Genomic DNA, 15,140 nt, shown 5'->3' on the forward strand with positions numbered 1-15,140 from the left:
TACCCACCGTCAGAATTTCATGGCGGCGGGCCGACCGCGCCATACTCGTTGAATAGCACTCTCGAGCCAACTGCTGACTTCCTCTCACACAGCCCGTGCCGTTGGGTGTGGGGAACTTCATCAGAAGCATGTATCCGGCGATAATGCACTTGAGCTTGTTAAGCGCTGGTCGTCCAATGATGGCGTTGTACGAACTGAAACAATCAACAATAATGAATTCCGTATGTATCTCCGCCATGCATGGGCTAGCACCAATAACCAGTCGCATGTAATCCGACCCTAGCGGTTGTGTGACGTCGCCGGAGAAGCTGAGCAATGGCTCGTGATCCTGGAGTAGTTTCTTGTTCCGCTTGAGGTGGTTGTAGCATCCGCTGAAGATGACGTTGACAGCGGACCCGCTGTCCACCAAGATTCTCCCCACTGAGAATTTGCCAAGAATGGCGTTGACCAAGAATGGGTCGTCATGTGGTAGATGCACTCCGCGCTCCTTCTCCTCTGAGAAGGTAATAGGTTCCCAACCTGCCTTTGGGAGCTTGGCGGACCTCTCGTAACGGATGTTGCAGACCTCCTTTGGGTGATTGGCGCGTGCATAGCGCTTTCTTGCCCTGTGAGACATGCTGGTGATTGGAGCGCCGCCATCAATGGTGTTGATGCGGCCCAAGGTCTCAACGTTGGCAATTACTGGTGGTGGTTGGCGTACCTTGAACTGCTCTAGCTTGCCGTCACGGTACAAGGTCTCAACGGCCGTTTTGAGAGCATTGCAGCTGTTGGTATTGTGGCCGCTGTCCTCGTGGTATTTGCACCACTTGCCGGTGTTCCTAGGTTTGCCCGTTTTTTGGTACTTTGGAAGGGGTGGCGGTGGGATCTGATCCTTGCACTGATTGTAGATGTCTTCATACGAGGCCGTGAGGACCGTGAACACTGCATACCGCTGCGAGGACTCTGCCTGCTTGTTGCGGTTATCCCCATGGGTTGGGCGGTTGCCCTTGTTGTAATTCTGGTCCCTTTGCCGCTTGTTCTGGTGGTGGCCCTGCTGCCACTCCCTTTTCTTGTCTGTTGGCGGTGCTGACGGGGTCTTGTGAGCAGTTTCCTGTTGACTGGAGGATGGCTGTGTTGGCTTTGTTGGAGTTGCTGGTGGCGGTGGGGTTTCTCCATATGTGAGGAATTCTGCCTGGGCATGGATGACCGCCTCACTCATGACGTGGTCATATGCCGCATTAGGATGATTGTAGTTGAGATGATAGAGGAATGGCCCCTTGAGGAGTCCCTGCTTGAAGGCCGCCAAAGCCATTGTTTTGTCTAGGTCACGGCACTGAGAAGCTGCCGCCCGCCACCTTGTGACGAAGGCCTTTAGTGATTCGTCCGCTCCTTGCTTGACGCAGAACAGCTGACTTGTGTTGTGATGTCCGGCGGACAATAGGATGAACCGAGAGAGGAAGGCGTGTGACAGTGCATGGAATGAGTCAATGGACCCTGGCGGACACTCGAAAAACCAGCTCATCGCCTCACCGTCCAATGTCTCGCTGAACAAGTGGCACAGGGTGGCGTCGTCGAATCCCTTGTTGTTGGTGACTTTCTTGAAGGTGTCCATGTGGACGAAGGGATCAGACATTCCGCCGTAATGCGACATCTTTGGGGTTTTTGCAGACGCTGGTCTGATAGCTTGCAGAATCGCAGCGGTGAAGGGCCCAGGTCTGGAAGCGAAAAGTGGATTCTGAGTTGGCGCTGGGGCGCCCGACTCCGCCCGGATCAACCTCTGCTCCAGTTGGTGCATCCTTTCCAATATCTGGGCGGTTGCATCGTCGACGGAATCAGCCTGAATAATCCGCTGCGGATTGCCTTCAGTCCTCGCCCTAGCTTCCGAGCGGTTGGTGTGTGGGAGTGATTCCGCCTCCTGCTCTAACATTAGTTGGGGGATGGGCGGTGGTCCCATTCCCAACAACTCAGGTGGGTTCAGCGGTACTTGCATCTGTATGACCGGCCCCGGTACCAATGTGCCGGTGCCGGGTCGACTACGTCTGGTGCTACGTGACTGCTCGCTCTGTGCTGGGCGGGCGGTGGCCTCCAGCGTCCTCTTTAGTTCCTCAAAACGTGCCATGAGCGTAGCCACCTGTCTTTGGGCTTCAGCCTTTTCCTTGCGCTCCTCCTCACGTTCTCTGTTTGCCTTATGAAGATCCGCCAGTGCTAGCTCGTACATAGTGACGAGATCTTGGCCCGGCGGGCGGCTGCTGCTTGGATTTGCCTCACCGCCGGGGTTGGCCGGGGTTGTGAATAGTGCGCGGTTAACGCCTACCGCTGGGTCGGAGGGTTGGGGGATGGCGGAATGGTCTGCCTGCTCTTCAGCGTTTCCCCCGCTACCGTTAGTCATGGTGATTGTGGTGGGATGACCTTTTGTTCAAGGATTCCCACAGACGGCGCCAATGTTAATGTCTAAAAGTTCGGCGGTAGCTGAACCTTTGTTAACGCTGATCCGGTGGGCGGATCGATATTAGTGACACTCCCAAAGCTTCCGCTACCTGTCAAGTAAAATACACAACGGCGTCAGAGGGAGACCGCGCCGGGCGGTCTTCAACTCTCCGATGCCTAAGTTAGTCAATGTATTTATGTTGACAAAGTAACAGTAGGTAAGTATTGAATGCGTAATTAATGAGGAGAGAGGAGATAACCTTTTATAGGTGAGGAGGAGGCTGACCTCCTCCTTGTTTTCGATGTGGGACTGATGTGCTTCAGTTCCCAGCTCTGGGAGCTACTGATGCCATTTTGGCACGGCGCGTCGGCGGTGACCTGGGGGTGATCCGACGCTGAGGTTGTAGCCCGCCTGGCGGTGTATCTGTATGTCACTCCTTTGGTTGGAATTAGTACCTTTGGCGGTACAATGAGCGTGGCCCATTATAGCTAATTATGCTTGCAAATGTACATGTATGTACAGTCTTGATGGTTGAACAGTTTGGACTTTCTCCTACCGTGATCGATAAGTAATCTGATCCGAGTGGCTTGACGATATCTCCTGAAAAGCTAATAAGGGGTTCATTATCCTGTGACAGCTTGGCCCGTCCTCTGTTTAAGGCTTTGTACGCATCACGGAATAATACTCTAACAGAAGCCCCGGTGTCCACGAGCACCCGAGAAATTATGTAGTGGTCCATTTGGAGCGTGATCAGGAAGGGGTCATCATGGGGCATCTTAAGGTCAGTTTCTTCTTCTTGCAAGAAAGTGACGGACTTCCACTCGGTGTCGCCTCCTTGTTGCGGGGCCTTGTGGAAATTGAACACTTCCGGGTGGCTGAAATTGGAATTTCGCTTCTTCTTCCGGGGAGGTAAATCCTTCGGGCCTCCCCCGTGGATCGTGAGGATCCGGCCGTATACGTCGATAGCTCCTATCTCTTTAGTTGGTAGGTACCGCTGAAGCTTGCCCTTCTGAATAAGCGACTCGATCGTATTCTTTAAAGCCATGCAGAGGTTGGTATTGTGCCCGGCATCTTCATGATATGTACAGAACCTTCCGGTATCCTGCTGGGTAAGTTTACTCTTCGAGAACTTCCTCAATGGTGGTCCAGGTATCTCATCTTTGTTCTCGTTCCAAATAGTTTCATACGAAGCATTGAGGATAGTAAATACCTCGTACCGGGGTGGTGGTGGTGTTCGCTGGGCCTGTTGTGCCCTTTCTTCATGGTGGGACTGAGTGGTCACGTAACCGCTGGACCTGGACGAGGACTCTTTGTTTCTCTTGCTCGATTTGTGGGGTGATCGTCCCTAATCATGCACCCACTCCCGCTTTCTTGGCTCATCCCTGGCCACCGGGGCCGGGTTAGAGGTTCTCCGCTCTGGCCTGATGTTATCCCCGTATGTTTCGAATTCAGCTTGGGCGTGTCTGATGGCTGTGGCCATCAGCTCGTCGTAGCTAGCCGGGGGGTGATGATTAATGCCGTAAAGGAACTCCCCGGCTCTTAAGCCCCTCCTGAAAGCCAGTTCAGCCAGTTCCTTGTTAAGGTCCCGGCACTTAGCGGTAGCCGCTTGCCACCGGTTGACGAAGGATTTCAACATTTCATTCTCCCCTTGCTGAACCTTCAGCAGCCCCTTCGGGGTGTGTATCCGTTCGGTACGTAGGATGAACCGAGCTACGAATTTGTCCGCGAGCTCCTTGAAATTCCCTACAGAACCGGCCGGCAGTTCATAGAACCAACTCAAACCTTCCCCTGATAATGTCTCCTGGAACATGTTACAACACACCTCATCCATGTATCCCTTGGCGCTCGTTTATGAGCGGAAAGCCTGTAGGTGCTGGTACGGGTCCCCGATTCCCGTATAGTCAATCTTCAGTGGCTTTGATATGTTCGATCGAATGTCACCTCTAACCTGTTGGGTGAAAGGACCCAGACGGTCCTCGTAAGTGGTCAGGGGCCGCCAAGTGTCCCTATTCTCTACTGCCTCTACCCTTGCGTTAAGGGCATGCAAGGAGTTGCTCATTTGTAAGAGCAACGCCGTGTTTGGATCAGTTACCGGTGGGTCACTTTGAGTAAGCTGGGGCAAAGGTGGTGGTGGCATATGCCTCAGGCTTTCCGGGTACAGATCCACCGGTACCTGGATGACCCGGTGACCGTTTCCTGTGGACGGGACTGCCGCTATGCCGGTTACCCCCGTAATGGGGGCAGCATTTAACTCCGTCGTTACCTGAGATGCCCTAGCTAGGGCCTGGGTGAGTGCCTCATTATGCTGGTGCCTTCGGTCCAGTGCCTGGGCAAGCGCAGTGTTTTCATCTTCCAGCTCCTGCAGCCTCTGTTGTGAAAGGAGGTTAGTCTCCCTATCGATTCTTTGTTGTTCCCGATCGATCCAGGCTTGTTCTCGGAAGGCTGCGATCTCTGCTCGCATGGACTCCAACTCTGAGACCAGGGCCACTTGGTCCTGGATGACCGGTGGGCTGCTTGCGTTCTGCGGGTCCAGGAATCCGAGACCATGTGCTTCCCTTCCGACACTTGGTGTCCATGCTGATGAAGTGCCCGGAGAGAATATCAGTGCCCTGGCAACACTTCTACCCTCACCTGCCGTTTCTTCAGGCTCTGTCATGATTCGGGACCCCTATCTGGCGCGCCAATGTTTCTGGTGGCTTTCTCTGGGTACCTCACACAAAATGCTATACCACCTGGGGTGCCGATCCAACTCCTAAATCATGTACCAATAACACAACATTAGAGGGGTAAACCGTACCGGACGGTTTACGCCTCTCCGATGCCTAAGTAAGATACTAATACATAAGCGAATCGAGTAATAGTAGATAAAGGAGTTATTACCCGTAAAAGATGGTTGTGCTGATGCCTTTATACTCGAACATGGGAAAGGAGTTTCCCCTATCTTCGATGTGGGACGCAGGTTGTTCTTCTGATGCCTTATCAGCCCTCTGTTGTGTAATTAGATGGGCTGTGCTGGCCATGCCCCGGGCCTTGGGTGCTCGGGGTGACATCCCTTATGGGCCCCGTCACGGTGGGTTGTGAACCCGGCCCTTGGCAGGGTACCTGGGTATCCCTAGGGGCCCCAGCCGATAGTGCCAAACCTAGTGAAGATTTCTCTAGTATGCACAGCCACATAATCATCAACATCCTCCCTCTTCCCAAATATTCCAGAAATGGCATGCTTGCATGGGATTCCTGTCAAATCCCAACCTCTGACAGCTGCATGTCCATGCAGCAAGGTCAACAACATTCTTTGAACCCTCAATGTTCTCCACTTGTACTTGGTCCCCACCATTGAATGTTGAAATGCAGTCTTCAGCAGCCTTTACCTTATTCTTCTCAATCACATTTCTGGCCTTTGGGCAAATATTTCCATGATATGCTGCCATCTTGTCTTTCCTAATTTGAATCCTCCTCATTAACTTTATCCTTATCTCTTCAAACATAGTGATAGGAGGCTTACCCCTTACCTCTACAATAAGGGCATTAAAGCTCTCACACATGTTGTTAATGAGGAAGTCACAATTGTTGCCTGTTCTTAAATATGCCCTGGACCAATGTTTGGGTGGCCTCTCGGGTGGTGTAAATAACAAAAAAAACTCCTTAAGTAAATATAAGCAACAGTCCATAAACTTCAAATAGAAACTTAAATGGAGACTAAGTACCTGTCAACAAATTATAAGCATCAACATCAAGGGCCTTCATCTCCTCCATTTCCTTGAGAAAGTAAGGCAAGGTTGTTGACTTTGCTGCTTTCCACATCTGGTCCTTCATAACCTTTCCTGGAAACAGCTTAATGAAGTTTGTCCATAAATGTCTTGCACAAAATCTGATTTGTGCAGATGAGACAACATCCTCAAAGGCAGGTTTCAACCCTTTCTGTTTATCACTAATAAAAGTCTAACCTGCACCATCATTCTCAATACTTAGATCCTTCACCAACAGTTCAAGAAACCAAGTCCAGCTATCCTTTGACTCCAGCTCCACCATTGCATATGCCACAACCCAAGAAGTGTTGTTGGCATCAATCCCCACAGCTGTTAGAAGCTGACCCCCAAAGCAACTCTTAAGATGTGCTCCATCCAGTCCAATCACTGCTCTACTCCCAGCCTTGAACCCATTCTTTAAGGCTCCTAGGCAAATGTACATTCTTTTGAAAATTGGTACACTATGCCAAAAAAGCTATCAGACAACAGAGTTCAGACGACAGAATTGTCATTTTCTGTCGTCTGAGTGTTTCAGACTAAACTCAGACGACACATAAATTAAATGTGTTGTCTGAATACAATGAGAAACCATGCTTGTTTCATTTTGAAGATATTGTCAGATTCAGACGACATTTATGTGTCGTCTGAAAAGATGGAAATATTTCATATCTAACCCTAGCAGAAATTTTGGAATTCCCTCCAACTACCTCAAGTCATTTCCCTCTCAAAAGTCTCAAACCCTAGCTGAGAAGTCAATGAGGGTGATATTCAGACAACATTGTTAAGAAATTGTGTTGTCTGAATGAGATGACTTTTCCTTAAGTCTTTTTTGGAATAACTACAGAATACACGCGAAACACTTCGTGTATTTCCCAAACATTAGCTCTGTCTAAAACCCCATCCAATCAATCTCTTAGCAACCAAAAACTCGAAGCTCCAGTAAGAAAACTCGGCCGATTTGAGAGGTTGATATAAACCTAAAACTCGACCATCTCTCAAATATGAGAATCCTTACCAAAACCTAAGCCACCCTTCTTAGTCTCGCCTTCAACCCTAAAAAATCCTTGTTGTTTGCATTTGCGTCTTAATGGAGCTGTCCAGCAACCACTTAAGAGAGAGGAAGCTTCACTATTCTGTTTTCGATTGGGTTCAACTTCAATGTTCGATATATGATTTTTCTGAAAATTGATTTGGGGTTTGATAAAATTCCCTTGCAAATTTCTCTTTGGGTCGGCCTCTCTTCCGCTCTCAACCTACTTCTCTTCCGTTTCATATCTATGAGAAGCTAGTGTGGTGTTTGGGTATTCAGAGTACCAAAGTCACAAATACATGCATCCTGTCTCTGGGTAAGATCAATTATAAGCTAGATCTCATCATATCAATATAATCCATCACAAATCTGGTATTTCTTTCTTCTCCAGATTCTCCGCTCTATCTAAGCTATATTTGATGGATAGAACTTCGTTTTGGAGAGTGAGAAACAAAGAAGATGGGTTCGGATTTGAAATTGGAAGGCACATCAGCTCTACATATACAACAAGGGTGAGAAACAAAGAAGAGGGATGGGTTCCGATTTGAAAAGTTCAATTTCTCCTGAAATTGCAGGTTTTGTATACTAATTTCACTTCTGCACTCTCTCAGGTACTACATATTCTCCCTCTTTCTACATTTTGGGGTTTCATATCGTTGCTCTATTAGCTGAATCTGGGGCTAATCTCTTGCCTTAGATTCATGTTTAGTATATGGTTTAATTTATGCTTGTTTGGTTTTCATTCCACAAACTCGTAAGCATGTCTATTTGAAACACTCTACAGAGAGGTGGAGATCGAGAGAGAGAGAGAGAGAGAGAGCGAAAAAAGTGGTGTTGTTAGTTAGCATCTACAACTATGATTATATTTTTTCGCTTCAAGAGAGGTGAAGAAAGCTGTGTTCCTCTGATTACCCGCTGGCTCAGAATTGGACAACCTCTGTTTTACCCACATCTGAGGACTCTTGGCAACATCAACTCCTCCGGTGCAATTGATTTGTGGGTAATTGGTTTTATGCTTGGATTTATTTTTGCTCTTCGTCTTCAATTTGTGTCTCAATCTATATGGGTTGGGTTTTATCATTGGCAGAGAATGTAAGAGAGGGGGAGAGTTGGTAATAATAGGTTCTGTATGTCGTGATTGTATTTTAATAGCCCATTTTCTTGGTTCCTCTGGAATTTTAAAAAACATTTGGAAGTATTGAACTATCCTCAATCTAAAGACCTATATATTGAGATCTCAAGTACATATCCTCAACTTTTCCAATAGCTTCATTGTTGATAATCATTTTTTTTTATAAGATTGTGGATTATCAGTTGATCCCACTGTTGTAGAAGAGCATTGGTAGCAGTCAGCTAGGCTCTGCAAATCAAGGTAGTCCATACAAATTGGTTGATATGATCTAGTATTAATATTTGAAATTTTCAGTTATTTATTCCTTACTCTATTTGCCAATAATCTGCAGGTTTCTAGTTGAATACAGCTGCTGGTACCATGTCTCCCTTTGAACATGGCGAGTTTTTTGTTCTTGATGATGGTGGAGAGGTATTTTACCCTTCCTCTTTACAAATAGGTGGTGAGATGAACCTGGCTGCTGGCATTCAGGTGGCTCAATTGGCCCTCAAACATCGCCAGAATAAGAAGCAACAACAAAGGATTATAGTCTTTGCTGGAAGGCTAGTTATACCAAGTTATGCTTGTGATTTCACATTATTTTTTGCCAGTTCTTGTATACTTACCCATTTTGACTTATGTGTTGCTGTCAGTGCTGTTAAACATGAAAAGAAGACTTTGGAGATGATTGGAAGAAAGTTAAAGAAGAACAGTGTAGCCCTTGATATCATTAATTTTGGTGAAGAAGATGAAGAAAAGTCAGAGAAACTAGAAGCACTTCTTGCTGCTGTGAACAATAATGACACTAGCCACATTGTTCATGTTTCGGCTGGTCCAAGTGCTCTTTCTGATGTACTCATAAGGTCAGTGTTCATGTGTTTCCTCATTTTCTGTTTTGATGCCTGAATAAGTGATTGGGATAATAGCGCCGGATTTTAAGTTGTCTGGTCTAACATCTTGAACTGTAAATGTGATACTCCTTAGTATAACAATCATGTCTTCGATTGTTCCAATCCTAACTCTCATGTGAGTGCTGCATCACCTCTTAGTAATGGCTAAATTGGTTCAAAAGTTGGGATTTGCATAAACTAAAAACAAGATTGTTAACCTAGGGGGTTATGTCATATTTGAAGTTCAGAGCCTAATATCTGAGACTAGTATTCATGGGGATTTAATGACCTGGGAATTTCTTTGCTTGAATTAAAAATTTCTATTCTCTTCTTGCAGTACACCTATCTTCACTGGAGATGGAGAAGGTGGGAGTGGGATTAAGATGAAGTCTATTGTTGAAGCTTCAAAGCCGTGGCCATCGGTGAGCATGTCCAGGTGGTTACTCACGGTGAATCATGCCTTACCATTTGCCTGTGAGCCACATGTTATGGATGATTCCATTTGTTTGCAGATTTAGTTAGAATTCTCCCTAGTCAATTATTTTAAATTACCCATATCAGTTACTGTTTCCTTAGTATGCAGTCGGTCTCCTTTTTGATATTTGGTTTTTGCAGCTCTTCAAATGTCTGTGCAGGAAGGTGAAAAAATTCTGCTAGCGATAAAGATATGAGTAAATTATTGGCTGATCAGTCTTTTGTGTCTTCTATCCTTGCCTCGGTATATCTGTTGCATCCTCCATTTTTTCCCTCATTCCCATAAAAAAAATTCTGCATAACTCTAGCCTTCAATAACATATTATTTTTAATGTTTCTACAGCTTCCAGGGGTTGACCCAAATGATCCTTCAGTAAGACACTTGCTTGCTTCTATCCAAAACCAGTCAGAGGTGAGTATTAAACTTAGCAGGGTTTAACAGTACAAGAAAATAGCATATACTGGATTTATCTAGGTCATGGCTTACCTTGTTATCTAACTTAAAGTTTTCTTAAGTGGTGCTACTTTTGTGGGTGCTGAATTCTTACTCCACTCGGTTTTTGATGGGCTGTTGAACATTTTCTTAGTTAATGAGTGCAACAAATGTTTTGTGTTTTGAAAAATCAACCCAAAATATTTTGAAATGGCCTTCCCTGCAACTAGAAACAGAAATCATGTTAATGATGCAGTAATTTAAGAGCATTTTAATCTGTTTTCAATTTTGTGTGGGTTTGCTTTTGTGGAATTTGTGGCCTAATTATATGAGTTCTATCATCTTAAGCTTTTCTGCTCCATCTGGTTGTATGAATCATACATGGAAATAAGCTGCTAATCAATTTGTGTAAGGAATCCAATGAGGCAGAATAACTTTGTTTTTGATATATACTATGAGGGAGAACTTTGCGACCGACATACTCGATAGTTTTATATTTCCAATGTATTTTTTTTTTCTTTCCATGTTCTTAAATTCTTGTGCGTTATGGGGCAGTCTAGAGTTAATATAGTTATTTTTTGTTGTTTTCTACTTTAAATAGTATCAATTGAACTTGACAGTAGTCATGGGCAAGCTGCAACCAACACCTTGTGAGAATAATTACACAGGCTCCCTTTCCTCGTTTAGAAAAAAAACATGCCCTGACATGATTCATGAAATGAGATTTTTTCCCCATTTGCTCATGCCCTTGTATTAGATTCAACAATTTTGTGACATTGTTGGCTTGCATCTCTCACATAGACCTTATTATTTAATATTCTAGCTTTCCTGTAGTTTGGCTCACATATGCTAGTTTCCATTAATATGCTGATTTAAATCTTTGGAATACATGTACTTCAGTTCTATTTGAGAGTAAGAATATCGGTTTAGCAGAGGGAGTTTACGAATTTTGTTGATGGTGATGGTGTTGGTGACATTGATGACACTACTACTCAACAACAAGCAGAAGAGCAGGTACATGACCTCTAGCTCTTTTTAGCTTTTTCGCAAACCCGAATTTTATTGATCGAGTTTTGATCAGTTTGGTTAGAGATGTGAATGTACATGATTTTTGGGACTAATGAGTCAATCTATGAACTTTTATAAGGTATCAAAATTTCTTGGAATGTGTATCTAATGTGTGGTTCTTGCTTGGTGAAATGTCTATAAGCTGAATTTGAATGTTGTCATTGTTTATATGCCTTGTATCAAGTTTATTCATATTGGATGCAAGCTTTTGCCTTGCATTGATCTTCTGTAGTGGTTGGAGTGGATTGTATGCCTTTTAACTTTAGTTTTCTGATTGTTCTGTCTTTTGTAAGGGTCATTGGTCTAGCTTCTATTGACTACTCTCCTCTGCAGAAGTAATTAGGTGAGACAGATCTTCTATACAAATGACAAACATATAAGGTGATATATGGTCACGTGGTCTGTCCCTGTACCAGCTCTGAAAGATTTAGTTAACTCCCCATTTCTGTAATTTTGAAAACTAGTTAAAGTGACACAATGCATGGATATGAACCCCAATTGACGTCAACGCCTTGGAAAAAAAACCCTCTCTATTCTGCCTTGACCTGACCCCAGGTGACAAAATGAACATGTGGTTTTTTGATTTTTTTTTCTGTGAAATTTTTGCTAGAACTGAACATTGCGTTAATGCTAGAATTGTTCTAATATTTGTTTACTTGGTGAGTTGATGTGGCTGTTAAGTTTTTGACATTTGGTTCCTTTACTTAATTGTGTGATATACATATTGCTGACTATTGATCAGATCTGTTTCTTTCAAGACATGACTCCCCAGTCTAACAACACAGCCAAAGCTAAAGCAATAACACTAAGGATGAAGGCACTGCAAATGAAAAGAGGCGAAAAAACGGTGTCGAAACCAACTGTTGAAGAGACTGATGCACCACATAAATTTTCCTTCACCAAACATGATCAATAATATGAGATATATGCGTTTTTTGGGTTCCATTTGTTGATCATGCCAACTGCTATATTTAGGTTATTGAACTTATGTTTACTAAGTTTAGCTCCATTATGGATGTATGTATAGCTGCAGTAACAGATTAATCAAATATTAGTATTTTTATGAATGGATTCCATATTTGATGAATGCATTGGCTAGTTTCCAGATTTACATAATTGTGGCACAATGAGAATACAAATATGTCATCTGAATTAGAAAGCAACAACAAAATGAAATCCAAATATGTTGTTGGACATATCTAAGAACAACAGAAACAAGGAAAAATATGTTGTTACTTGTGCATTCAAACAACAGAAAATTGTCATCTGAAATAAAAAGCAACAACAAAATAAAATTCAAATATGTTGTTGGACATATCGAAGAACAACAGAAACAAGGAAAAATATGTTGTTACTTGTGTACTCAAACAACAGAAAATTGTCATCTGAAATAAAAAGCAACAACAAAGTGAAATCCAAATATGTTGTTGGACATATCTAAGAACAACATAAACAAGAAAAAATATGTTGTTACTTGTGCACTCAAACAACATATAAATGTTATTGTAGGCTACTAAAGACGATAGATAAATGTAATCTAAACTGAATGCTAATGACAGTTAACTGTTATTGGAATGTGAATAAAACAACACTAAAATGTTATTATAAGTCCATTCAGACAACAGATAAGATTTCATATCTTCTACTTTGGAGCATTCAAACCACATTTTTCTGTCTTTGGAATAAGCATTAGATCATCGAAATTACAAGGAACTGTTATTTGTTTTCAGATCACACCACATTTATCTGTCGTTTGAATTCACTAGCCTCATGTCTCGATTTCATCAGACAACAGAAGACCTAACAAATTTCTGTCATCTGATAAATAAGACGACAGATATCCTCTGTCGTCTGATTGCTTTTCTGGCATAGTTATAGCTTCTTTTTGTTGTTGAAGTCACACTTTATGTCGATGGATGTTGCTGGATCAACCCTCTGTAGCTCCATCTCATTATCCCTCAACCTAGCATACTGCTCTCTAATGGATCCCTCAACCTCCAATAGGGCAGTTCTTTTAACTCTATAAGCCATTGACCTTGAAACCCTAGCTCTAATGCTAGCTGACATGGTCTTAGCTAGAGAATATGCAAAAACAAACAAATTCATTAAGTTCCAAAACACATCAGAATTAATGGCATAAGCAGTTAGAAACAAATCAGAACACTTAGACCTGGAGTTATCTCTTAGTTAAGAGCAATCTGGTCCTTGAACCTTGCTGTAAGGTACCTCATCCTTACCATGCTATTGTTAAATTTTCTTGTGCACTTGTGTTCAGGTACATACTCCTTCATCTGAATAGTGCTTTCATGTTTCATCTTGGAGGCAAACAGAAAAAATGGGCAGTTATCCTCCTTGCACACCACCCTTAACCTTGTCTTATCATTCTTGATATAGACATATTCCCGTCCACCCTGAATTGCCATCTCCCTTAAGGCATCCCTCAATACCTTCACATCAGCAAACTTCATTCCCAAGCAAAACTTGGGTTTTTTCATATCAGTAATAGGATTGAATTCAATCCCCACATCCTCTAATTCTCCATCAGAATTACTGGCATATTGCAGCCTCTCATCATCTGAACCATCCTCCTTAAACATATCCTCATCATCAGAAAAGTGCTCCACTTCCTGCTCTACATTTGACTCTTGACCCTTTGATCCCACCCTTGCAGTTTTGCCTTTTGAAGCTGTCTCCATCACTGCTTCTTCCAGCCAATCATCATCATCAGTTCCATAGTGGTCATAATCCTCATCATCAAATTGAGGATCATAATCCTCATCCTCCTCACTTGAACCTGCCTCCTCACTGCCCCCTTCACAAAATCCCCCATTAGCCTCACCACCACCAAAGGACTGAAGATAGTCCATCACATCTATATCATGTAGACCAGAACCCTTACACTCTACATCACTTGTCCCCCGCACCACACCTGACCCTTGCACACCACTTGTTGAACCAATATCACTGCTGCCTTGTCCTATACTTGACTGCCCCAAACCACTTGATGCTTGTTGGTCACCTTTTGAAGTTTTTTTCCCACTAGAGTGGTACTTTATAAGCTTCTGTTTTCCCTTCTCTTTTGGATCCAAACCTCCAGCTTGGCTTGCTTGAGTTGGTACATGGTTCTCCATATCTCTAATCACAACTCCTTTGCTTGGCTGTGTTATAGGCTCATCCAGTAGCTCTGTTATAACAACACTTGGCTTCTTTCTTGGCGAGTCAGGAAGCTCTTCTATAACAACACCGCTCTTACCACCTTCACTGAAGAACAAATCTTCGTACATGAAAATATCATCATCTGAATCCCCAAACACTTCATGAAGCTCTCTACATGGTCCAAGTACAATATGATAAGCCTCCAAGTAGGTATTGCACTACACATGAATACCACATCCTGATCTGTTTCCAGCTTCATAAGTGAATGTTTCTCATCACCTATCCTATACCAATAGTCAATTCTTTGCGATGCATAACCGGATTAAGTTGCATCACCATGTTATCTACCTCCACCAATGACATCCTATCTTTATCTACATTACCATAGTAGTCAACTTTCCCTCCAACATAGGACTCCCTCTGTAAGCAGCCTCCATGGTACACTTTGACGGTGAAATAATCGGGGTGGGCTGCATAGGGATTATAAAAACATTAGTACCTAACTCCTGAAGCAAGAAAACACAAATAAACTTGCAAATTAACTACCTAGCCATTGTGCATGCAAGAACCAAAACAGAAATGTACAAATGTATGCTTCCTCAAAGAGGTAAAAGACAAACAGACGCACTTTCAAACATTGTTTAAGACCAGCAATGCCATTCTTCACACATGGGAGACAAAAGACAAAAAAAAATTCTTTACTGCCTCTAATGGACCACTTTCAGCACTTTCAGTACCATAATAAAAGAAAAAGCAGAAAACTCACCCACAACTCGGACAATATTAAAAGCCATAACCAGCCTTCTCAACAAACACTCGAGATAT

General features: G+C 43.6%; 1 protein-coding gene across 1 annotated transcript; it reads left to right on the forward strand.

Annotated features, from left to right (window-relative positions):
- Window positions 1-8,675: 8,675 nt before the first annotated feature.
- Window positions 8,676-11,476, forward strand: LOC133723307 (26S proteasome non-ATPase regulatory subunit 4 homolog). Its single transcript, XM_062150117.1, has 5 exons — window positions 8,676-9,157; window positions 9,522-9,606; window positions 10,002-10,070; window positions 11,025-11,105; window positions 11,453-11,476. The coding sequence occupies exons 1-5, from the start codon at window positions 8,676-8,678 to the stop codon at window positions 11,474-11,476; spliced, it is 741 nt and encodes a 246-aa protein (XP_062006101.1).
- Window positions 11,477-15,140: the final 3,664 nt, after the last annotated feature.

The sequence above is a fragment of the Rosa rugosa genome, chromosome 7, assembly GCF_958449725.1.
Source record: "Rosa rugosa chromosome 7, drRosRugo1.1, whole genome shotgun sequence".
In the NCBI taxonomy this organism is placed as follows: domain Eukaryota; kingdom Viridiplantae; phylum Streptophyta; class Magnoliopsida; order Rosales; family Rosaceae; genus Rosa; species Rosa rugosa.